Raw genomic sequence first — 27,031 nt, 5'->3', positions numbered from 1 at the left:
CAGCAGTGAGGATGGACAATATGTAGGATGGATCATCAATTGAGGCATTAAGGATTGAGCTTAGGAACAAAAAAGGGGTGTACTATAGACCTCCAAGACCCCCAAGCAGTCAGAAGGAGAAGAGCAAATATGTTGGCAAATCTCTGAGAAGTGCAAAAACAGTAGGCAATAATAGTGGGGGATTTTAACTACTCCAATATTAACTGGGATCATTTTAGTATGAAAGGAATGGAAGGAACAGAATTCTTGAGGTACATTCAGAAGAACTTTTTTTGGCCAGTATGCAGCAAGTCCAACAGAAGAGCCCATGGCTTTGGACTTAATTTTAGGAAATGAAGCTGGGCATGTAGAAGGAGTGACAGTGGGAGAGCATTTTGGCGGTAGTGATCATAATTCAGTTAGTTTTAACATAATTATAGAAAAGGACAAAGAGAAAATAGGAGCTAAAATCCTAAGTTGGGGCAAGGCCAGTTTTACTAAGCTGTGGAGTGATTTAGCAAAAAATGGACTGGAAACAGCTACCGGAAGGTAAATCAGTGTCAGAGCAGTGGGAGGATTTAAAGGGGAGATTCGAGGGGTTTAGAGTAAACATGTTCTCTCAAAGAAAAAGGGTAGGATTGCCAAATCTAGGGCCCTGTGAATGTCAAGGAGCTTACAGGATAAAATAAGGCAGAAAAAGAATGCTTACGTCAGACACCGAGAACTCAATACTACAGAAACCCGAGTAGAGTATAAAAAGAGGAGGGGCGAAATCAAAAAAGAAATTACGAAAGCAAAGAGAGGACATGAAAGAACATTGGCAAGTAAAATCAAGGAAAACCCAAATATGTTTTGTAAATACATTGAGTAAGAGGATAACTAAGGAAAGAGCAGGGCCCATAAAAGATGAAAATGGTAACCTATGTGTGAAGGCGGAGGATGTGAGTATGGTTCTTAATGGACACTTTGCATCTGTCTTCAAAAAAGAGGGGGACAATGCAGATGTTGTAGTTAAGGAGGAAAAGTGTGAAGTATTAGATGTGATAAACATTGGTAGAGGGTAAGTATTAAAGGGATTAGCATCCTTGCTGAAGTGAACTGAGATACTAGGCTAGGGGATAGGTCAATAGAGAAGCAGTGGCAGACATTTAAGGGGATATTTCAGAATACTCAGAATAAGTATATTCCTACTGTATAGAAAAATTCTAAGGGGAGGACCCAAAATCCGTGGTTAACTGAAGAAACTAAGGAAAGCATCAAACTTAAGGAAAAGCATATAACCACACAAAAATGAATGGCAGGTCAAATGATTGGTCAGAATATAAAGAACGGCAGAGAATGACGAAAAGATTAATCAGGAGAAAGAAATTAGATATGAGTAGAAGCTAGCTAGTAACATGAAAATTCATAGCAAGAGTTTCTACAGGTTTTTAAAAAGGAAAAGAGTAAATAAAGTGAGTCTTGGTCCTCTCGACAGTGATAATGGGGAGTTAATAATAGATAATAAAGAAATGGCAGATGAAATGAACAAATATTTTGTTTGTCTTCACTATTGAAGATACTAAAAAAATTCCAGTTATAGCTATAAATCAGGAGGTGGAAAGGAGAGGGGAACTTGGTGAAATTGCAATCACCAGGGGAGCAGTACTGAGCAAACTGATGGATCTGCAGGCTGACAAATCTTCAGGTCCTAATGAACTTCATCCTAGGGTCTTAAAAAAGGTGGCTAATGAGATAGTAGATGCATTGGTGTTAATTTTCCAAAATTGGCTAGATTCTGGGGAGGTTTCATCAGACAGGAAAGAAGGGAGGGAGGCAGAAAATAGGCAACTATCAGCCAGTTAGCATGACATCTGTTGTGGGGAAGGTGTTAGAACCGATCATTAAGGAGGTTATAGCTGGGCACTTAGAAAAACTCAAGGTAATTTGTGAAAAGGAAGTCATGTTTATCCAATTTATTGGAGTGCTTTGAAGGAGTAGCATACACAGTGGTTAAGCTTGGCCTAAATAGCCAAGTGGTTATGGTACTGGGTTTATAACCCCAAGATCAAGAGTTCAAATCTCACAATAGCAAACAATGTAACTTCATCTGAAACAGATGGAAATGGGTTTGTACTCAAAAGAGATACACAGTGGTTAAAGGGGGGTTGGAAGATGTGCTGCACGTGGATTTCCAGAAGGCATTTGATAAGTGCCACTTCAAAAGTTATTGCAGAAAATAAAAGCTCATGGTTTATGAGGTAACATATTAGCATGGATAGAAGTTTAGCTGGCTGGCAGAAAACAGAGTATGCATAAGTGGGTCTTTGATTGGTGGGATGTGACAAGTGGAGTCCTGCAGGAGTCTGTGCTGGGGCCTCAACTTTTTACAATTTATATCAATGACTTACATGAAGGGAGTGACAGCAGGGAAGCTAAATTTGCAGGTGACACAAGGACAGGTAGGAAGGTATGTTGTGAAGAGGACATAAGGACATTGTAGACGGATATAGATAGCTTGAGTTTTTGGGCAAAAATCTGGCAAATGAAGTTTAATATGGGAAAATGTGAAGCTGTTCACTTTGGCAGGAAGAATAAAAAGTAGAGTATTACTTAAATGGAAAATGGTTGCAGAATTCCAAGGTGTAGAGGGATCTAGGTATTCTAGTGCATAAGTCATAAAAAGTTAGTATGCAAGGTACAGCATGTAATTAAGAAGGCTATTGGAATGCTATCCTTTATTATGAGAGGAATTGAACATATAAGTAGGCTATGCTTCAATTTTGCAGAGCATTGTTGAGACCACGGGCAGAATTTTTTGGGTCCAACCCAATCTCCAGTGGCCGGGTGCTGATCCCCGCCGGAGAAGTGGGCCCCGCCGCCATTTTACATGGGCGGGTCAATTAAGATCCACCCAATGTGATGTCAGGCGGGAAGTGCTATGCGCTTCCTGTGTGGGCAGTGGGGTATTCCCAAAAGCGAGAGTGCGCTCTTTCACGCACGCTCACGAAAGAGCGCACATCTCCCTGAGGCAAAGTGCAGCCTCAGGGAGATCACTTCCACAATGTCACATGAGATGGGACATGTTCATAATTTACATAATAACTTTATTAAAATTTTTAAAACACTGCATAAAACCTCAACCCGCCGCTGGATAAGGTTTCATGTTTTTTCTATTTGGTGCTGGGGCTCCTGGTCCTTTAATTGTTTAAATGATCCTGTCAATGGCCTCAATTGAAAAGTTAAATGGGGTTCCGCCCGATGTCATCCCGCACTATTTTATACGTCGGTGAGTGAGCCCCGCCCCCTGCTCGCCAACAGCAAAATTCTGTCCCACATCTCAAATACTGTGCGTAGTTTTGGTCTCCTTATTTAAAGAAGAATGTAAATACATTGGAGACAGTTCAGAGGAGGTTTACTAGATTGATACCTGGAATGAATGGATTGTCTTACGAGGAAAGGTTAGACAGACTGAGCTTGTTTCCACTGGAGTTTAGAAGAGTAAGGGGTGACTTTATTGAGGTACATAAGATCCTGAATGGCACTGACAAGATGGACGTGGAAAGGATATTTCCTCTTATGGGTGAGTCCAGAGCTAGGGGCACTGTTTTAAAATTGGTGGTCACCCTTTTAGGATAGAGTTGAGAATTTTTTTCTCTCAAAGGGTCATGTGACTTTGGAACTTTCTGCTTCAGAGGGCGGCGGAGGTGGGGGTCATTGAATATTTTTAAGGTGGAGGTAGATAGATTTTTGTTAGGCAAAGGAATCAAAGGTTATCAGGGGTAGATGGGAATGTGGAATTCTAAACACAAACAGATCAGCCATGATCTTAATGAATGGTGGAGCAGGCTCGAGGAGCCAAATGGTGTACTTCTGCTCCTATTCCATATGTTTGTAGGTTGTATATGTTTGTATGTAAAGTAGATAAAACACCAGGGCCAGATGAAAGTTACCTCAGGCTGTTAAAAGAAGCCAGGGAGGAAATTGCAGAGGGTCCAATGCTTATTGGATCCAGGTGAGGTGCCACAGGATTGAGGTCTGCCAACGCTGTACCTTTGTTTAAAAAGGGAGTGAGGGATAGGCTGAATAATTACAGACCAGTCAGTCTGACCTTGGCAGTGGGCAAATTATTGGAATCAATTCTGAGGGACAGAATAAACTGTCACTTAGAAAGACATGGATTAATCAAGGACAGTCAGCATGGATTTGTTAAGGAAGGTCATGTCTGACCAATTTGATTGAATTCTTTGAGGAAGTAACAAGGAGGATTGATGAAGGTAATGCAGTTGTTATGTTCTACATGGATTTTAGAAAGGCTTTTGACAACATCCCACATGACAGACTGCTGAAAATAAATAAAAGCTGCTGGGATCCAGGGGAATGTAGCAAGCTGGGAAACAAAATTGGCTCTGTGGTAGTAAACAAAGGGTCATTGTTTTTGTGACTGGAAAGCCATTTCCAGTGGGGTTCTGCAGGGGTCAGTACTAGGTCTTCTGCTTTTTGTGGTATATTTTAATGATTTGGATGTAAATGTAGGGGGAATAATCAAGAAATTTGCAGACAACACAAAATCTCATCAAATGGCAGGATGAGGTTTCATGTCTGTTTTAAAAAACTTTAATAAAGTTAATGTGATATTTATTAACATGTCCCATCTTGTGTGACATTGTCACATGAGGGGGACATGTTAATAATTTTTTTATTTTTCTATTTTTTAAGTTTATAAAACTTTCAGCGCTCTCCCTGAGACAGCACTTAGTCTCAGAGAGATGTCCGCTCTTTCATACGCATGCGCGAAAGAGCGCACTTTGACAGTTGGAGGATCCCTCCTCCCCCCCCCAGTACAGGAAGCGCATAGTGCTTTCCGTTGGGCAACACGCTTGGCGGGTCTCAATTGGCCCGCCCACTCAAAGTGGCGGCGGGGCCCATTTCTACGGTGGTGATTGGCTTCCCGCCCACTGCTGAGCCGGTGGGGCCCACCCGCCCATCAAGGGCAAAATTCTGCCCCTGATTTGGGGAAGATTGGTGAAGGAAAATACAGCCCTCAAGTAAAATCAATCCATCAAAATTGTTGCACTGAATCATTCAGCAGCCTTACAAAACAGGATTTTACAGATTTCTTATATGAGACATGGGGAAGAAAAATCCAGCCAGATTTAATATTTGTCAGTTAGAAAATATCCTGAAAACTATTCAATCTTTACAGGATTCTGTAAAGATTCTGTTTTGATGATTTTTAATGGGATATTTCATCAATGGTAACATACTTCATACACTTGAGAATTGATCAGTATTCCCTCTAACTTTTTTTTCAATATGTGGGTGATTTATTTAAGTGAATGGTCCCTTTAAAGATTTTGTGCAGCCTGATGTTTTCATGAACTTATAGGGGCTAAATTGTTTATGGCCTGAATGGGGACTTCTGGGTTGCTGTGCAAGCATGCAATTTATAGACAACTTTGGAATGGATTATTTAGTGTTGCCTGATTATCGCCTACCCTGCACCCACCCCAGCCACATCTTTTCACTCTTTAGATCCTCCTGCACAAACACTAACTATTATTGGAAATGCTTTATTACAGTCTGTATTGTATTATCTTAGGACTAAAAACTTATGCCTCATAATGATGAGGTCATTAGAAGGCCTAGAAGGAATTGGTTTTTAAAAGCCTTGGGATGATGAACATACTACATAAATAACTGGAGAATGTCCATAAGGAAATGTTTATACTTACTGCCAAAGTCTTTTGTGTTCTAATGGTAAGGTTGTCAGATAACCCGGGTGGAATTGGCTTCAAGGGCCGATAAAGACTAGCAACGGTGAATATAATAATGTACATAATATAGGAGAACATCCATATCAGGAAATACTTATATCCAAAGGAATTCCACTTTTGATGTAATAACTCCTTCACTGGTTTAGCATCAACAAGTTTGCGAACCTATAAAAACAAGATCTATGATGTATGGTCAATTTTTCATCAGTTTTCTTCCTTCTTTTCCAGCCAAACTTCTCTTCTTCTGATGAAGTGACATCATAGGTCACATCTTCTACCATTACCAGTTTGGAATACTGGATTTTAAACTATTTACAACAGGTGTCTAACATTACGAAGTAAAGTGAAATGTAAAAAACACTTTAAAAGCAGATCAGAACCTCAAAAGTGGGATTATCAATCTGAAAACCCACACAACTCTACTACTGGATCTGCAGTGGTAACAGCAACTACCTTTTTGTTATGATGACCTTTCCTTTAAGCGTATTGTAGATATCTGACCTTCACAGAGCAATTTCTTGAGCACCCACCTGCACCCTTCCACCCACCCCCCCCGTAACCCCTCCAGTGATGGAAAACTTCCAAACCCAAGTACGGGTGCGAATCAGCCAGTTTAAAAGATGTAAATACTTTTTTACAAAAGTAAAGCTTCTAGTAATTTTCTAGCAGAAGTCTTGAAATCCCCTGCCATATAAACCATGGGCCAGAATTTTACGTTCCATGGGCGGGTGCATGCCTGACCCGAACGAGTGTGAAATCGCGTGAGCTGACATCGGGTGAGCATCCCAACATCATTGCGCATTCACACAATATTTCGCTCGGCAGGCAGGCTCAAAAGTCGGAGGGGGGCCCACCGACAATTAAGTGGGCAATTAAGCCCATTAATGGCCCAATTGTCAGCGATTTTTCATGGCCCGTCCAACTTTACGGTTGGTGGATTGGCCAATCAGCCAGGCGGGCTTTACGTTTTTGATGAAACCTCATCAAAGAGTGGGATGAAATTTCCGTTAGGAGGTAAAATAAAAAGAAACATCTCTGTGGCAGTTTTTTCATGACGTATGTTTTCAGGTGCTTGATTGTGCTGCATGGACATATTGTGCAGCATTTTTGTGCTTTTGTTTTTGGAGGTCTGCAGCTCCCTGAGGCAGCTGAGGAAGCACTCATCAGTACCCACAGTGACATTGGCACCAGCTCTCTTCCCACCCCCAACAGCAGTGCTGAGCCTTTCTCCGGGTGCATTAATTGGTCAGCCAGCGTAAGATTGCAGTCGGGGGCTGATCGCAGGTGGAAGTGCATTTCGTGCCTGCTTCCGAACCCACCAATCGCACGCACCCGATGAAGGGGAAAATTCAGGCCCACATTATACAGCTATCCATAAGATATTTAAAGTTATTTTATTTTTGTTTAAGAATAGTTTTATTGGTGAGCATTGTGAAAGAAAGATGTTCTTTTGATACTATTGGATAATATTAACTGCACCTTCCTCTGTAGTTGATTTTTCACTGTCTAAAAACTTTCGCTCAAAAGAGCAGTGAATTGTTATGAATTAACACTACGAGGCATAAAAAGTTACACTTTATTAGTTGTAAAGAAACTAGTCTATTTAGCTTCATGATTAGAAGTCAATGTGATTAAGAAATTAACCAAAATTAAAGATCATGTGTTTGTAGCCTTGCAGTGGTGATCCTTATTTCTGACTGGTGTCATTAACTGAGTGCTGAATGTAGAGTGCAAGTGGGGAACCGGTACCAGCAAAGCCACAATATTTACTAAAGTAAAAACAAAAACAAAAATACCTGGAAAAACTCAGTAGGCCAGACCTGCTGAGTTTTTCCAGGTATTTTTGTTTTTGTTTTTGTCTTGGATTTTCAGCATCCGCAGTTCTTTGCTTTTATTTACTAAAGTACATCCTCATTGAAAACGCAAATGCATATTTGCACAGTAGAGATCTCAAAGTTACAAAATATGTATGGAAATGTATGGCATAAGGGACAATTACAGCAAAGTACAGGTAAGTTCATTCTTATAATTACCTCACTATTCCTGCTTGTTGTTATGATGTCCAGAACTGATTTTTGATCACCCCATGTATCAATGTTGGTGAGATCATAGACACAGTAAGAAATTGTCCCCATTGTCCAGTATATCTTCTTTTGTTTTTGCACCAAATAGTTGAACATCTACAGAGGTAAAATCATTTAATAATTAAATCAAGTATTAAATAAATTTGGGTACATTTTTTAAAGAACAATTTTATATGATTCAAATTTAATTGGAATGCACTTGTTCTGCTGAAATATGTTTTGCTAGGTTTTGATTTGTTTTCCTCTGTGGTTACAAATCTGAGTTTGAACTAAATTTAGTAGTTCAGTCTCATAAAAGCTAGGAGAAATCTCATTTCAGCAGAGGGAGAAAGTGAGGCATGTAAAGTCAAGCTGAGTTTGGTATTTCTTGTACCACATCACTGTGTGATTGTCCCCATGGAAACAGAAACAAAGTGATGTTAAAACTGTTTGACTAACAGCATACCTCCCTCCCTAACAGCACTGTGGATGTACCTACAACACAGGGACCGCAGCAGTTGAAGAAGGCAGCTCATCACCACCTTCTCGAGGGCAATTAGGGATGGGCAATAAATACTGGCCCAGCCAGTGATGCCCACATCCCGTAAATGAATTTTAAAAAATTCATGTGATATTTTTGCAAGGGAAATTCAGTCCTCAATAAAACTGACCTTCTTCCTCAAAAGGGAAATTGCTTCCACTCAGACATCTGCTTCTCAGGTTAAATTAAAGCACTTTCATCTGAGGCATGCTGCTCCATAACAGCTCACCCATTACATAACCCCGCTGAATCTCTTTCTCTCTATCTCTCTCTCATTTCTCTACCACCCCAACTCACCCCCACCCCCGCTAGCCTTGCACACCCACTCCATCTCTTCATTCGTCTCCTCCCTGCCTATTCTCCACATCCCCCCACCAATACAGACCATCACCACCCACTAGTACCTCCTGCAGCCTTCCAACTGCAGCTTGAAGATTTGAACCCTGGGAGAAGTTGCTGCTCTGAGAACAACCACCTCATGAATGCTGCTGCACAGAGAGGATCCACATAGTTGTTGCTCCACCCACCCACAGGTGCATGTAATGTTCCAGGGTCTGGTCGCTGGAGACTCTATCTTCTCCTCAAGCTGCCTCAGGCCTCCTGAAGGTAAATTGTGACATTTACATACCTTGTTGGCTCAGAAATGTTCTGGACTGGCATGATTTCCTGCTGGCGGTGCAGATAATCAGGCAGGTGGGGAGGGGGAGGGGGGTGGGGGCAGCGATTCCTGTCGGATCTGCATCCCATTAGTGGGATGAGAATTGGTTTCATGCCAGCCTCTGGCGGGAATTGCAGGTTGGAGTGGAAGATCCCACCATCGTTTTATGTCGGCGGGAAACTGATTTTTGATCTCTCGCCGCATCGTTGCCACCCCCCCCCCACCCCCAGCTCGTCATTAAACCCACCATGGAATGGGGAGGGCCTGGGAAATTCTGCCCCTTGATTTAACTATTAAAATAAGGCTTCCATTGGTTTTGAACTAGAGCTCTGGCCTTCTATTTCTTGAACATTGGATGGCCAGTGAGCAGCAGCATTTAAAAAAATATATATCTACTTCCTTCCCCTTTTTCATTGTGAATGGCTTGGCAAGCAATAAAAAATCATTTTCTCTGAGCTCAGAAGAAACACAGAAAAGGTTACAGAGAAAATAAAGTATTTGTGGAAAGCACTATGTGCCCAATGGCAAAAGAAGGGGATAAGGAAGAGAGAGAGGGAGAGCAAAACAAAGAGGAAGGCAGTCAGACTGCAATAAACTTGCTGTACTGGACAGGTTCTTACTTGAAACAGAACTTTAATTACAGAGCTTTTGTAGAAGCTACATGCTTGAACCAGGTCCATGACTAGAAAGCTCCACCCCTAAGATTGCCCACACTTAGCACTGATTTGTCAGTACGATCACATAGCCCCTAAAGGCAGAAGGAAAGGATTTATCTACAATCACTACATTCCTCCTCCTTTAGTTTTGTTTTACATTTCTTATTTACAAGAATGTCTTAATCCACAACATATACATATATACACGGGTCATGCGATTATAGATTAAGTCTCTGAGGTGGTTTTCTAGATGGTTAGAGCGACATAGCTCTACGACTTGAGATTCTCCCACTGGATTGACATGATCAGGAACTGCAGCATCAGGGACCTCCTTAGAGTCAGGCAGTTCAGAATTAGGTAATTCAACAGAGACATCAGGTATGTCTATTCTAAGTCAATCTGACACCTCAGGGATTAAAGGTTCAGCATCAGTTACAGGTAGAATAACTGGTTGTTGGAATGTCTCTCTACTCCTTAGATGATCCACATGCTTTTGAACAATCGGGTCTTCCACTTCCACTTGGTATGACAAAGGTCGAGTTTCAAAGTCAATTATAATAGGGTCCATTTCCAAAATTTCGCACGAAAACTGTGGGCAGAATTTTCAGGTCGGCGGGCGGGTGCGATCAGCGGGTCCTGGAGGAGCTCGGGAACGGACCACTAACTGCGTTCATCCCCTGACTGCAATTTCACACTGGCTGCCCAATTAACAGCCAGTCAGCGTGAAGCACTCGCTGAAATGCTCAGTGCTGCTGGGGAGGGGGCAGGAGGAGGGTGGGTGCTGATGTAAGCATGAGCGCGGGTGAGAGGCAGAGAGACGCCTCAGGGAGCTGAAGATTTCAAAAGTATTAAATAAAGATTTTTAAATCAGAACAAAAATATCTAAGCATTACAAATAGTCACCTGAACATATACATAATAAATATTCTGTCCATAGATTTTTTATTTCTTTTTTAATTTAATAACGGAAACTTCATCCCGCCCTTGAATGGCGGTCTTCAAATCAATATTAACTTATGCAAGCAAATGGCACTGAATGGCATCGTTGTGTATTCCACAAACCAAATGATCGTGCAACATGTCATTGAGTGTATCTCCAAAGTCACAGTGCTCAGTCAACTGTTTCAACTTCATGGTATAGATTGTGTTTAACTCACCCGGGGCCTTTACTCTGGAGTTGAACTTAAATCTCTGCATTATCACTGATGGCTTCAGCTGAAAATGCACCTTCGTGAGGTCTACCAGTTCGTTAAAAGATTTAGAATTAGGTGCATTTGGAGCCGTCAGACTACGGATGAGGTTATAGATCTTGCTCCCACAGACACTTAAAATTATTGCTTTTTGCTCCTCCTCCACTGTTATTAATTCACTGTGAAATAAAAATCCCAGATGCTTTAGGTACTGGCTCCTTTCTTCCATAGACAAGTCATAATGGTCAATTCTGCTGGAGTGGCATGACTGGTGAGTATACTTTTCTATCTTTCCTTAAGAATTAAGGTGCTCACATTCACAAGGCAAGGTGCAATGTGGGAGATATCCCATCATCATCATCAATTGTAATAGACTTGGTGTACGGTACAGGTTTCTTACATTGAAACAGATAACTTTATTTACAGAGCTCTTGTAGAAGCTATATGCTTGAATGAGGTCCATGACTAGAAAGCTCTGCCCCTAAGATTACCCACACTTAAGGCTGATTTGTCAGTACGATTACGTGATCCCTAAAAGCAGTACGGCAGGTTTTACCTACAATCACTGCACAGATTCACCAAGAAACTGCTGAAGAGGCAAAATGAGAATAAAGTAAGGAAGAGGTGAAAAACAAAAAATATAAAGTAAAAAGACAAACACAAAAGTGAGAGAGAGTAAAATTAGGAAAGAGAGAGTAGAATCTGAAAGAAGTGTGAGAAATAAAACAAAAGTGAATAAAAATAAAAGAGAGAAAAGAGAGAAGTGCAGAATTAGATTGCAGAATTAACATGAGCAGCATCCTTAGCCAGGCATGATAGACCGAAGAGCTCATGATTGCCCCAGAAAAGGAAGTTTCAGAATGACTGAATTAGATAGTTTCATTGAAATTTATTGTCCAGAATGAGCAATAGTGGTAGGTGACTCAATAGTGAGGGGTACAGACAGGTGTTTTTGCAGCTGTAGATGTGACTCCAGGATGTTGTGCTGCCTCCCTGGGGCCAGGGTCAAGGATGTCACTGAATGGCTGCAGGTCATTCTGAAGGGGAAGAGCAAAGTCAGAGATCATGGTTCAAATTGGTACCAACGTAGGTACAAAGAGGGATGAAATCCTGCAAGAAGAATTTAGGGAGCTAGGTAACAGATTGAAAAGCACAACCTCAAAAGTGCCAACTGCTAGAGAGTGTAGGAAAAGATGATAGAGCAGATGAATGGGTGGCTGAAGAGACGGTGCAGGAAGTAGGGCTTCAGATTCCAGGGTCGGTAGGTCCATTTCTCGGGAAGTTGGGACCTGTACAAGTCTGACAGGTTGCACTCGACCCAGAACGGGACCAATATCCTTGCAGGGGGGTGGGTGGGAGGGTTGGTGGGGGTTTAATCTAATTTGGCAGAGGGCTGGGATATGGAGTCGAGGTATAGTAAGGGGTGATGCATAGACAAGTATAGAAGAAAAACCAAGTCAGTCTGGAAGGCAGAGCATAGATAGTCAAGTTAAGACACAAGGGAGTGTGGCAAGGCTGGATGGCATTTATTTTAATGCATAGAGCCTTGCAAGTAAGGCAAATGAGTTGTGGGTGTTGATTAACATATGGGGCATGATATCATTGCTATCATGGATATATGGTTGAGGGAGGGGAAGGACTGGCAGCTCAATATTCTGGGGTATAGAATCTTCAAGTGAGGTGAGGGTTGTGGGGGGTGTAAAAGAGGAGGTGGTGTCGCAATATTGATCAAGGAGTTAATTACTGCAATAAAGTGGGATGATATCTTAGAAGGTTCTTCAAATGAGGCCATAAGGATAGAACTTAAAAACAAAAAGGGGACAATCACATTGCTGGGAGTGTACTATAGACCCCCAAACAGTCAGGGAGAGATAGAAGGGCAGATATGTAGGCAAATCTCAGAGAAGTGTAAAAATTATAGAGTAATAATAGTAGGTGATTTCAACCTCCCCAACATTAACTGGGATAGACAAAGTATGAAAGGCTTAGAAGGGGTGGAATTCTTAGAATGTATCCAGGAGAGCTTTTTAAGCTAGCACATAGAAAGTCCTACAAGAAAGGGGATTTTAATTTTAGGGAACGAAGCTGGGCAAGAAGTAGAAGTGTCAGTAGGAGAGCATTTTGGTGATAGTGACCATAACTCAGGAAGATTTAAGGAAGTTATGGAAAAGGACAAAAATGGATTGTAAATAAAGGTTTTAATTGGGAGAAGGCCAATTTTAATATGATAAGACAGAATCTGGCCAAAGTGGACTGGGATCAGCTACTTGTAGGAAAATCAACGTCAGAGCAGTGAGAGTCATTCAAAAAGGAAATAGTGAGAATGCAGGGCTAACACGTTCCCATAAAGGTGAAGGGTGGGACCAACAAATCCAGAGAATCCTAGATGTTGAGGAATGTACAGTACTGGATAAGGGAAAAAAGGGATGCTTATGGTAGATACCAAAGGCTCAAAACAGCAGAAGCCCTAAGGGAGTATAGCAAGTGCAGGGGTTTACTTTAAAAAGAAATTAGGAAAGTGAAGAGGGGGGCATGAAGAAACTCTGGCAAGTAAAGTAAAGGGAAAACCAAAGATATTTTATAAGTATATCAGGAGCAAGAGGACAACCAAGGAAAGAGTAGGTCCCATTAGGGACCAAAGTGTCAATCTGTGTGAGGAGCCGGAAGATGTAGGTGAGGTTTTAAATGACTACTTTGCGTCTGTATTGTCAGGAAGATATAATAATTCTCATAATGTTATTAGAATTTATTGTAAAATAGTGGTATCCGTGTCTGTATGTGAGACTTAATTGGATTAAACGCAGCTGGTCTGAAGGCTTGGTAAACATGGGTGAAGTTTAGAATGTAAGGGGTAAAAGGACTTTTATCTTTTTAAATAAATCAGACTTGATTGTTTTCAAAGGAGGGGTGAAATGTGTCACCTAGCCAGGTGAATTTTCCCAAAGATTATTGGTAAAACTTAGTGCTATAAGAGATTTTTATTATCAGAAAGGTAAAGTCCAAAGACATAGTGAAACAGCGGGGATTTACCTTCAAAGGGGAAGATATGTATAAAGTAGCAACGGTTGGCATTCTTAAGCTCTAACAAGTGTGAAAAGCCTTCAGCATCCATGCCTCAAGCTGCTGTTTTAAAAAAACTGAAGGTAAGAAAGCTCATTTTGAATTCAACTAGTTCAGGGTGTTGTGTGTCACTTTGCCTAGGTATTTTAAATTCTGTCTGCCTTATTGTTGCCTAAATGAAAGTGTAACGGGGAGTCAGATTAAGTAGGGGATTTAGAAGTTATTATAGTAGTAAATTGTAGACATACATTTTTGCTTAAAATTATTTCTCTTATTAATAAATGTTTAATCTAGTTTTGTAAAAACCTATAAGACTTGGTGGTCTTAATACTATTGAATTCAAGGCAAGCATCTTGAAATTTATACAAATTGCAATACAAGTTGTGGCAGTTGTTTCAAGTTTCCCTTTTGGATTAGAACAACTCAGCATTTACCATCGGCTGTGCCATAATTATAGAGAAAGTCGACATAAATATAGAAATCAGGGAGGGGGACTATGATATATTTAAACAAATTAGCATTGAGAAGGAGGAGGTATAAACAGTTTTAGCAGGCTTAAAAATGGATAAATTCCCAGGCTCATATGAGATGTATCCCAGGCAGCTGTGGGAGGCAAGTGAGGAGATTGCAGGGGCCCTGACATTAATTTTTAAATCCTCTCTGGTCACAGGAGAGGTGCCAGAGAGCTGGAGGACAGCTAACGTGGTACCATTATTCAAGAAGGGTGGTAGGGATAAACCAGGGAATTGTAGGCCAGTGAGTTTAAAATCAGTTGTAAGGAAACTTTTGGAAAAATTCTGAGGGCCAGAATTAATCCCCAATTCAAAAGGCAAGGATTAATGAAGGATGGTCGGTGTGGCTTTGTCAGGGGGAGATCATGTCCAACAAACTTAATTGAATTTTTTGTGGAGATGACTAGGTGTGTAGATGAGGGTATTGCAGTTGATGTAGACTGCATGGATCCCAGTAAGGCTTTTGACAAGGTCTCACATAGGAGACTGGTCAAGAAGGTAAGAGCCCATGGGATTCAGGGCAATTTGGCAAATTGGATCCAAAATTGGCTTAGTGGCAGAATGCAGAGGGTGATGGTCGAAGGTTGTTTTTGTGACTGGAAGCCTGTGTCCAGTGGTGTACCACAGGGTTCGGCACTGGAATCCTTGCTGTTTGTAGTATACATTAATGATCTAGACATGAATGTGGAGGTATGATCTGTAAGTTCACAGATGACATGAAAATTGGTGGTGTGGTAAATAGCGAGGAGGAAAGCCTTAGACTACAGAATGATATAAACGGCTTGTCAGATGGGCAGAACAGTGGCAAATGATATTTAATCCTAAAAAGTGTGAGGTGATGCACTTTGGGAGGACTAACAAGGCAAGGGAGTACACGAAGAATGGTAGGACCCTAGGTAGTACAAAGGATCAAAGGGGCCTTGGAGTGCAGGTTCGTAGATTCTTGAAGGCAGCAGGACTGGTAGGTAAGGTGGTTAAGAAGGCATATAGGTTATTTGCCTTTATTGCTCGAGGCATTGAAAACAAGACCAGGGAGGTTATGATGGAGCAGTATAAAACATTAGTTAGGCCACATCTGGAGTACTGTGTGCAGTTCTGGTCACCACACCTTAGGAAGGATGTGATTGCACTAGGGAGGGTGCAGAGGAGATTCACCAGGATGTTGCCTGGGCTGGAGCATTTCAGCTATGAAGAAAGACTAGATAGGCTGGGGTTGTTTTCCTTAGAGCAGAGAAAGCTGATTGAGGTGCACAAAATTATGAGGGGCATACATACAGTAGAAAATTTTCCCCTTAGTGGAGGGTCAATAGCCAGGGGGCATAGATTTAAGGTAAGGGGCAGGAGGTTTAGAGAGTATTTGAGGAAAATTTTTGTCACCCAGAGGATGGGGGTATCTGGAACTCACTGCCTGAAAGGGTGGTAAAGGTGGGAACCCTCACAGCACTTAAAAAGTATTTGGATGAACACTTGAAACACCAGAGCATACAAAGCTATGGGCCAAGTGCTGGAAAATGGGATTAGAGTAGATAGGGGCTTGATGACCAGCGCAGACATGATGGGCCGTAGGGCCTCTTTCCTTCACATAAAACTCTATGACGCTATGCTCTGAGTGTTTTGTTACAAATAATGTAAAGTTGTAAAGTTGAAAATCAAAACAACAGATTCTCACCCAAAGAATCCAAATCAGATGACTAGTGAAAGCTGTTGGGAAATATAAAAATGAATATGAAACATATGTTAATGAAAATTAAATGTTATGGATGTTATTTAACATAGTAACATAGAAAATTTACAGCACAAAGGAAGCCATTCATCTCATTGTGCTTGTGTCGGCTGAAAAAGAGCAATCCTGCCTAAGCCCACTTTCTAGATCTTGGTTCATAGCCCTGCAGGTTACAGCACTCCAAGTGGATATCCAAGTATTTTTAAATGCATTGAGAACTTCTTCTTCGACTACCCCTTCAGGCAATGAGTTCAAGGTCCCCATCAACCTCTGAGTAGGAAACTTTGTCCTGAACTCCTTCCTAATCCTTCTGCCAATTACTTTAAATGTATGCCCCCTTAATGACATCTCTGCTAAGGGAAATAGGTCCTTCCTATCTACTCTAGCCATCATAATTTTGTATACTTCAATTAAACCTCCTTTCAGCCTCCTCCGTTTCAATGAAAACAACCCTAGTCTATCCAATCTTTCCTCATTGCTAAAATCCTCCAGTCCCGGTAACAACCTCAAAAATCTCCTCTCTGGTGCGATAACATCCTTGGCGTAAGACTGTGACTAGTACTGTAGCTTTGGTCTAACTAGTGTTTTCACAGAATCTCAAAATCACAGAGTCACACAGTGCAGAAGAGGCCCTTCAGCCCATCGAGTTTGCACTGACACGTGAGAAACACCTGACCTACCTACCTAATCCCACTTCCTGGCTCTTGGCCCATAGCCTTGAATGTTATGACATGCCAAGTGCTCATCCAGGTACTTTTTAAAGGCTGTGAGGCAACCGGCCTCCACCACACTCCCAGGCAGCGCATTCCAGACCGTCACCATCCTCTGGGTAAAAAAGTTTTCCCTCACATCCCCCCCTAAACCTCCTGCCCCTCATCTTGAACTTATGTCCCCTTCAAGTAAGGGGAACAGCTGCTCCCTATCCACCCTGTCCACGCCCCTCATAATCTTATGCACCTCAATCAGGTCGCCCCTCAGTCTTCTCTGCTCCAACAAAAACAACCCAAGTCTATCCAACCTCTCTTCATAACTTAAATGTTTCATCCCAGGCAACATCCTGGTAAATCTCCTCTGCACCCTCTCCAGTGCAATCACATCCTTCCTATAATGTGGCGACCAGAACTGCACACAGTACTCCAGCTGTGGCCTCACCAAGGTTCTATACAACCCCAACATGACCTCCTTACTTTTGTAATCTATGCCTCGATTGATAAAGGCAAGTGTCCCATATGCCTTTTTCACCACTCCACTAACATGCCCCTCCGCCTTCAGAGATCTATGGACACACACGCCAAGGTTCCTTTGTTCCTCAGAACTTCCTATTGTCATACCGTTCATTGAATACTTCCTTGTCAAATTACTCCTTCTAAAGTGTTCTAAAGTTCTCACTTTTCAGGGTTAAATTCCATCTTATCTACCCATTTGACCATCCTGTCTATATCTTCCTGTTGCCTAAGACACTCAACCTCACAGTTAACCACCTGGCCAATCTTTGTGTCATCCGCAAACTTACTAATCCTACCCCCGACATAGTCATCTATGTCGTTTATATAAATGACAAATAATAGAGGACCTAGCATAGATCCTTGTGGTACGCCAGTGCTCACTGGCTTCCAGTCACTAAAGCATTCTTCTGCCATCACCCTCTGTCTCCTACAACTAAGCCAGTTTTGAATCCTCCTCATCAAATTACTCTGTATCCCATGTGCATTTGCCTTCTTTATAAGTCTCCCATGTGGGATCTTGTCAAAGGCTTTGCTGAAATTCATATAAACTACATCAACTGATCCACCCTCATCTACACACCTGGTCACCTCCTCAAAAAATTCAATCAAATTTGTTAGGCATGACCTCCCTCTGACAAAGCCATGCTGCCTATGCCTGATCAAACTTTGCCTTTCCAAGTGGAGATAGATTCTCTCCTTCAGAATTTTCTCCAATAGTTCCCCTACCACTGACATGAGACTCAATGGCCTGTGGTTCCCTGGCTTATCTCTACAATCCTTCTTAAATTCTTAAATATACAGTTTTATACAGTTATAACACAATCTCCTTGCTCTTTATTAAATGAAAAGATTTTCATGCCCTATGTATTGATAGGAACACCTATGTGCTCATTTGACACTGTGAGCTAATTTACAAACGTGCCACTGAAGGAAGCCATCAACATTTGTGCTGTATCTCTATATCTGTGTGCTGCCATTTTCTGAATCTGCATTCATTGAACTGATAAGTTTAGCAACTTGTACTGTCGAGTTGTTTTAATGACACCATATATGCCTAAATAGATAGTGTAGCTATGGGATCCCCTCCAGACCAAGCTCTTGCTAATATTTTTGTAGGTTTCCACAAGAAATGCGTTTTTGATGGAATGAGTCCTAACCTCCTACTCTGTGCATATTTCCGATATGTAAATGACATGTTTGTGACCTGTGAAATTGCAGCCACATGTAAAGATTTTATTACACATCTTAATATACTTCATCCCACACCCAAATTCACTTTTGAGATAGAATAATCTAGCTCGCTCATGTTCCTCAATGGCTAGTTGAGAAATCTGCTAATGGGTTCTCAATCTCTACAGCAAGTTTTATGTTCACCAGTCAATGTACACATTGGGATTCATATAGTATAAGATAGGCATTATCAGTAATCTTGTAAATAGGGCCCTAGCCATTTGCTCATCCTGCAAGCTTGACGCAGAAAGAGAGCACATCAAAGCTATCCTGCGGGATAATGGCTATTCTGCTCATTGTCCACAATGCATTGCGCAACTCACAAATAGGCCAAAGGCTGCCACTTTCGGACCTTTAAAGATGTCCAGTCTACCTCAATTTACCATGGAAAGGCAAAGTATCTCAAAATTTTGAACAACAGGTTATAAGTAAGCCATTTCACGTTACTATTACACAATGGCTACAAGACTGGTATTTTCCACTAACAGGATGCTGCCGACAGTCCAAAAAGACATTCTGCCTCTCACATAATTAAGCAACATTGTATATGAATTGCAGTGCCTGTGTCAGGTAAATTGGCCATACGTCCCAGTGATTGGCTGATCGAATCAAACAGCATGTTCCTTCAATTGTTCGGAATAGACAAAGTACAGACCATACTCAAACAGCCCGCACTTGCAAAAACCAAGACCAAACTACTTTTAGGTGTGATTCCATGATTGGGAAGCACTTGCTGAACAATCCTGAGTGCACTTACAGCTACACTAATAACCAATTTAAGATAATCAGTCAAGGTCATAGTGTGACTCATTTACGCTTGCTAGAAGTGACTTTCATTCACACACAGTGACCTGTTCTCTGCAAACAAAATGAATATGTTCAAGCCTTGTGTCTTTTTGGGATCCCCTCCAGACCAAGCTCTTGTTAATATTTTTGTAGGTTTCCACAAGAAATGCGTTTTTGATGGAATGAGTCCTACCCTCCTACTCTGTGCATATTTCCGATATGTAAATGACATGTTTGTGACCTGTGAAACTGCAGCCACATGTAAAGATTTTATTACACATCTTAATATACTTCATCCCACACCCAAATTCACTTTTGAGATAGAATTTTTTTTGAGGAGCCTATAGTTCCCCATTGCTTTCTCTATGGTCTCTATGGCCTAATAGCCTGGCCAGTCAGAGTCTACTAGCCAACCATTCAGCACGTTTATCTCCTGTAGCATAAATGGCTGCGATCATTTAAAATTTGACATTCTTTCAGTAGTCCTCATGAGTGCAAGATGAAAAGCTTTAGCAACATGTCTCTCTTTTCAGCAATGAAAGGTTTTGTCCAAAAAAACAAAGGTATATAATTAAAGAGATATTTTAACCTAACTGATATTTTGATTAGAGGTTATGCACTAGGGTGCACTTTCACATAAAGGTTTCAACACTTACAATGCAAAAAATATGGCAGCCAATTTGTGCACAGCAAAATTACACAAACGGTACTGTGATAATGACCAGATATTCTGCTTTTATCAATGTTGTTCAGCTCTTCTTCGAAAAAATATCATGGGATCTTTTATATCCACTGGAAGGGAAAATAGAGCCTCAGTTTAATGCTTTATCCAAAAGGCAGAAGCTCCCTCAGTACAGCACTGGATTGAGAGCCTAGATTTTGTGCTTAAGCCCCTGGAGTGGGATTTAAGTCCCAAACTGACTCTGAGGTGAGACTGCTACTTTCCCCTGCCAGCTTATTAGATAGGTTCATTTTATTGCGGAGAAGTAGTTTACTTACTACAAAGTCACCTTCAGCTGCTGCAAGCTTCAATGGAGTGTAGCCATCATTGTTCACAATGTTTTCTACAAATTGATGATGTTTCTCAGACACAAGTGATGTGATAAGATCATACATGGAATATGCCTGTTCTTTTTCTGGTTGTAGAACTAACACATGAAGCACTGTATTACCTGCAGAAAAAAAGATTTGAATTTCCAATCACTATCATAAGCATCCTGCCTTCCAAATCAAGGTAACATATGTAAGCATTCACACCAGTTTAGTTTCATCTGCCTTAAAGTGATGCTGATGGCTCACAGCCCACATGAACTATGTGTCCACATATTTGCAGGTATGAATGTGCATTTTAAGCACGAGTGTGCGTGCCTGAGTTTAGACTGAGCTCATCAATTAAACTGAAATCTTAAAACCACCCGAGCTGGGTAAATTCATGGTTAATTTGCATGTGCAGCATTAGCACTAATTCATACATTTGATTCCATTTGGTTAGCACAAAACATCCTACATTCTCACTGTTAATGCTGAAAGCAGGGTGTTGAGCTGATATTATCATAGATAATATTTTATGTGTAAATTTTAGACTATGTTAACTATTAAATGAGATGGACAAGCAAGATAAAAGGTTGAGAAGAGCATTTTTTGTGAATGTCATAGCAAACTCTTATTCTGAAATAAAAACAGAAGATATTGGAAATTCTCAGGAGGGTGGGCAGCATATGTGTAAAGAGAAATAGAGTTAACACTTCAGCTCAATGACCTTTTGTCAGAACTGGAAGAAATTAGAGATGTAACAGTTTTTAAGCAAGTGTGGAGGAAGGGAAAGGGAAGAGGGCACAAAAAATCAAAGGGGACAGTCTGTGAACAAGGTGTAAGGCAGGAGAGATGACTTGAAAGAAGTGTTGGTGGTGCAAGGCAAAAGAGAGTGGTAATGAAACAAGTAAAGAAACAAAGGATGGGTCTGAAGAAGGTGTCAATATGGCAACAGCAGAATTGCTGTCTGAAAAGATACAAGCAATTGTCATTACCTGAAGTTATTGAAATCAATGTTGAGTTCAGGAGAACTTTCTAAAATCTGAAGGTTTGTGGATTTTCTCAAGTACAACCATGATCTATTTCCTGTTATCTGCACATTCATAAAATACATACAGGAAAGCTGGAGGGGGAATTCTTAACTGAGAGTGAGATTTGAGTGGGTGGAATGTGGAACAACTATCAAAAAACCCAACAGTGCCAGTATGACATCTTAGCATTCTTAACTCCTGCATCCCATTTGAATATGATAAGAAATATGCATTTTTTCAAAAAAAAATTCATCTCCAACAAGATTTCTAAGGCTTTATCAATAAAAGTAAGAATATCTTCACATTCCTGCATTGTCTTTAGTGGAATGTGCCTCTGGCTGATTTGTCTGAAAATTTTCAGTATTTTTTGCACAGCTTTCACCATGATAAACATTCCCTCCCCTTCAATAGCAAGTATATGCCCTTTATTCAGTGAAGTCAATCCTCTTCACCAGCAACACTGATATTAGTAACATCATAAAACTGTGGCTATAGTTTCAAAGTGACACATTTTTCTATCCATCTAAGATTGTATATCATCCAATAGCAAATATATGAAAACCATAACTCCGAATCAGCCCTGGAGCATTTTTATTTCTTCAGGGGCTCACACAGCAGAAAATATACATTGTAATTGCTGCTACTCGCTTCTGTTTTCAGCATTCATGTACATGCAGATTTCAGGAAGCAACTCGCACAGATGTACCAGAAGATATAAAAGGAAATTCAAACTTGTTTCAAACAAATAATAAGTCAATGAAGAAATGACAATAAATTAAATTTATATAGCATCTCAAAAGTAGAAAAATACCCCAAGGCATTGCACACAGCGGGAAAGCAACAGACACCAAATATTTGGTTGAGAAATAGAAGATGACAGCCAAAAGCTTTTGAAAGTGAGGGGGAAGGTAGAGAGGCAGAGGGGTTTATACACAAAGTTCGAAGAGTAAGGGTAAGATAACCAAAATATTTGTTCTCAATGAAAGAAGGAGGAACGAAATAGGCCAGAGGTAAAGTATTTTCCAGCCCCGCCCGCCATCTGGTCCCGCCAAAAGTCAATGAACTTTTGGCTGGGCCACCGAATCTCCACGGCTGGTCCTGCCACAACCGGGCCAGAAAATCCTGGCCATAGGGTTGGAGGAAGTTTCAGATCTAGTATACAGCAATGCTATGAGTGAATTTGAAGATGAGTGTTGGGAAGATAGCATAGTTCAGTGAGAACATAGTGTAGGACAAAATATGGATATCAGAGTTTTGGATGACTTTGAATTGGTGAAGAGAGGACATTAGAGATTGGTGGACTGACAAGAAGGGGACTGGGGAAAAATGAGAGCAGATGTGATGAAGGTATGGATGAAGGCTTCCCTGATCCAGTGATGGAGGCAGTTAATGCTATGAAGTGGGAAGTAAACCATTTAAGGATGATTAGAATACAGGGATCATAGCTTAGCTCTTGGTTGAACTAGATATCTAACCTGCACCCAATCAAATTCAGCTTACATCATCAAACACTGAAAGGAATAGACTTTCCTGAATGTGTGGAATTTTTGGTAATCATTGAATGCCTAGATTTATTGATATTAATTTGAAGGGAAATTGACTTATTGAAGACAGGCAGTCTACAGCAGAGGCAGTGATGGAAGGAGCCTGAGTTATAAAATGTTAAGGGTAGTATCATGCTAAGCATAGAGACATCGTATTATGAACTTTCAGTCAATACTTTTAAGAAAATTGGACAAACAAGGTATTTAATTGGCTGCTGCAAATCATGTGACATTTGGCATTTGAACTACAGCCAGTACCAAATCTCAAATGAATACCTAGTTAAATATGGGCATTCACAGCCCTCCAGTGAATTTACCCATCTCTTTGTTAATGGATGGGCCAACTATGGAGTTTTCCATACTGCCTGTCTCCAAGTTTCATTTGGAACAAAAAGGAAGATTGGTGACAGATGGAAGTGAATGGCCCTATCACCATTCCATTGTATTTGATGGTTTTCTGCACCCAAACTAAGTTGGGTGGACTTCAGAGATGTTAGCCCAGGATGTTACATTAACATAAATACCACCCTTACTTGGAAAAGGGCTGAACTTGTCACATGGTGAGAAAGCCATGTTTTTGTCTGATTCTAAAAATCAGCTAAGGGCTCTTTGCAGGCAGTTCCACAAAAGCCATCAGAAGTATCAGTTCAGCCGGTCTGTGAACCAGATTCAGGCACAAGCTGCAAGACATCAGGCAGCCAGAGTAAGTAACTGTTCCACTTTAAACTTTGCCTGAAGAACAAACCTCCTAGCCATTTGACTACAAGAAACCTTACAACCTTCTGTGAACCCTTCACTTTGAGATCCTCATTGCAACTTTAAATCATCAAATCCATTCAAAAGACTACAGGCCTGCATGTCATAAATCAGTCTGAGATAACTATAATCTATAAAATTGCATGAGCTTTATCTGTATCCAATATTTATGTATGGGGGTGCATGAGTGAGACTGAGTATGTGTGATGTTATGCTAAATTTGGGGTAAGTATGTGAGAATAAACAGCCTTTATTTTTAAACTCACAAGAGCTTGCTGCTAAATTATTTAATTAAATACACACTCCAAGGGTAGGAAAATACACACCTCTTTTCATACAAAACACAAAGATTACAGGCAGTAAGAGAATGCATAAATTCTGTCCATGACAGTAGTATGACATTGACAGTCACTCGCAAAACATGGCCACCTAGCCCAGCAGACAGCAGGCCTTGTTGCAGGATGTTGCGGAGATCAACAGCAACCTGCCTAAAAAGGCATAGTCTCCCCATATACTGTTCCTCAGAGATACTCCAGACCTATAAATCCAGTGGGCTGAGTTTGGTCACCTGTGAGCAGTCTATCTCATCTTCTATCTTTTAACAGGACCACTTGCTGCTGGTCCTGGTTCTTGAGGTTGCTGTTGTTGCTGCTGCTGTTCTTAAACTCTTCCTAAACCCAAACAATGAAGCTAGGATGACACCCATCATAACACTGAGTGTTTTTCAAGGTATGTAAGGTAAACAATCAGCAGAAAAAACAACCTCCAAGCTCAAAAAACCATTTGAAATCCAAAAGTCACATTGCCAAATAGATCTTGATGATCTGAATGGGCAATATACCTTATCACTGTTATTTTCTGAAATTTGTTTCTCACTCCCTTCAGGGGTCAGGAAGGAATTTCTAAGAACTATTCTTTTCCTTTAAGTCAACGTAGATTTTCTTCTAACCTATTTGTGTGTCTCTCCCAGGTGATGATATGATTATGGGGAGTATTATTGTTCATGTAGTAACATGACTGGATGAGACAGAATCAGTGGAACAGCTGGTCTTTTTCTGTCCAGCTTTTTTATATGTTCATATCTTAATATTAATAAAAGTGTTGCAGAGATTGAGATAAGTTTCATTGGATGCATATGGAAGCTAGACCCGTCCCAAAAGATGATGCTACTATGAAGTCGCATGTAAATCAAGAAGAAGTGGGGGCTACTTTGGAAAAGGAAGAGCCATTGTTTGAGATCTCCTGGTTGTTTGTGACATATACAAGTAGAGTGCACAAAGAACTGAGAAAGATAGCATGGTCAAATAGCTTGGATGCTGAAGGAAGATGAAGAAAGATAAGAATGGATCAGATGCCATGTACAGAGGTAAAGGAGATATTGTTGATTACATTGACCTTGGTGATCTTGCCCTGATTATGGTGGAAAGTAGACTAAATGAATTCAAATAAAGAGTAATGGCAGAGCTGAGTATGTAGCAGGGAAATGAGGGCTTTACAAAAGAAAAGTTAAAAATGAGGTAGTAGTTGGGAGGGAACAGACAGTTGAAAGTTGGCCTTTTTGAGAACAAGTAAATATGGCAATTTTGAATCGGACAAGTGCTAAGTCTGACAAAAGAAGTAAATAACAATATTGATAATCAGTGGCATCAGATAGGTAATTGAGTAAAAATTGAGTTCAAGACTGGGATGAACTGGTTGAGAAGCTGCAGAATGACAGGACATCAGGAATAGACTGAGCAAGTTCTAAGGGGAATATTGGGCGCTAGCAGCTGGGGTGGCTGTATGGATGGTCTCAATCTTTGCAACAACAAGCCAATGCATTCTTTGTCTTGGTGTTAGTGGTAAGATTGGAGGAAACAGTTTGCCGTAGCAAAAGGGTGGAGCAATAGATTGCTTATCCACCAGGATGATTCAATTAGTAGCAGGATAGGTAGGAAAGATTGATTGTATTCTATAACTTACTTTTTTTCTTTCTCATGCTTTCCTCCACCCACTTTTTGCTCTCGCTCACATTTTATCAAATATAGAATAAATTAATTTTAATGAAATTTACAGACAAATTAAGTCCATATCCCTGATCTTTACGGATTAAATTAGGCATGGGCAAATTTATACCATATTCTATCCATTACTTACTTATCACTGCTCACTTCTTCCTCCACAACTGTGTCCATATATGCTGCCATCTCATCGCCACTGTTCATGAGCCTTCATTCACAATTCATTCACCCCACTGAATCAATTTCTATGATGCCATCCTTGCAATTTTCCATCCTCTATAATCCAGCTTGCTTAAAATTCAGTTGCCCATACCTGGTCCTTTATATCTGCCTATATTATTGCTAACCAATATTGCGTTCTGGTCCTTCAATCCATTGAATTTAAAATCTTTAGTGCTATCTTCAGACGCCACCATGCTCTCACTGTACCCTATCTCTGCAACCACTTCCAGACTTAGAAATTTCAGTCCATCATCCTTGCATACTGTGTATTGCCTCTTCCCTTTGTTCAATCATTGACAGCTTGACTCTAATGAATTTCCTCCCTAAACCCTTCTCTCTCTTTAAAAACATTCTCAAACCTATCTTTTCAAACAAACATTTGGCCACCTCTCCTAACTCTTACACAATGGCTTTGTCCATTCCTTTTATTCATATTTTCTCCCTTTTCTGTAACGTGTCTCAGGACTACATTAAAGCTGTTAAATGAATGCATGTTATTGTAAAGAATTAAAGCTGCTATGGATTCTGCACTTATAATTGTGGAAATGGACTCACAATATTAGACATTTGTATGCCACTAACTAGAATTATTCTTGTTTTATTACAGAATACAATTATATCCCAGTGGACACATAAGTCCATGTTTGTAATTACCTACCAATGTTTCTCAACATATTAAATCTTCTCTCCTGCTGTTTTGAGCCATGGTGATATCCTGCTCTATGACACTTGGTTTCTTTTGTTTTAATTTAAAACAAAACAGTTTCCACAATGGTCTGGCACTTCTGAACAAAGAATTGTTAGAGATTTTTAACCCTTCTATATATTTCATGAATATTTACAATTGTAGTTTACATCTGGTATGTATACGTTGGTAGCAAAATGTACGTTCCTTAAAGAAAGTTTAATTCAGGCACAGCTCTTGGAATAATTATGGAATACTCACCTAAGGAATCTTGTGCCTCTAATGGCGCGCAATGCTTAATAAGAGTTCTGACAATCTCTTCATTGCCAATGCATGCTGCAAATGACAACAAATATTCACCTGGAGGTAAGATAATATGGT

General features: G+C 40.5%; 1 protein-coding gene across 1 annotated transcript in view; it reads right to left on the bottom strand.

Moving 5' to 3' along the window:
* The window catches only part of LOC121273107 (transient receptor potential cation channel subfamily V member 6-like), a 67,089-nt gene that overhangs the window by 16,897 nt on the left and 23,161 nt on the right, over positions 1-27,031 (bottom strand). The window contains exons 5-8 of the mRNA XM_041180080.1: positions 26,912-27,010; positions 20,380-20,552; positions 7,769-7,915; positions 5,694-5,900 (exon numbers count right to left, since the gene is read on the bottom strand). Of these exons, the coding sequence (XP_041036014.1) occupies positions 5,694-5,900; positions 7,769-7,915; positions 20,380-20,552; positions 26,912-27,010 (626 nt within the window). The remainder of the gene's footprint in view (positions 1-5,693; positions 5,901-7,768; positions 7,916-20,379; positions 20,553-26,911; positions 27,011-27,031) is intronic.

Source organism: Carcharodon carcharias, chromosome 2 (genome assembly GCF_017639515.1).
Source record: "Carcharodon carcharias isolate sCarCar2 chromosome 2, sCarCar2.pri, whole genome shotgun sequence".
In the NCBI taxonomy this organism is placed as follows: domain Eukaryota; kingdom Metazoa; phylum Chordata; class Chondrichthyes; order Lamniformes; family Lamnidae; genus Carcharodon; species Carcharodon carcharias.
The sequence above is the reverse complement of the archived record's forward strand: the minus strand, read 5'-3'. Positions and strand labels throughout refer to the sequence as shown.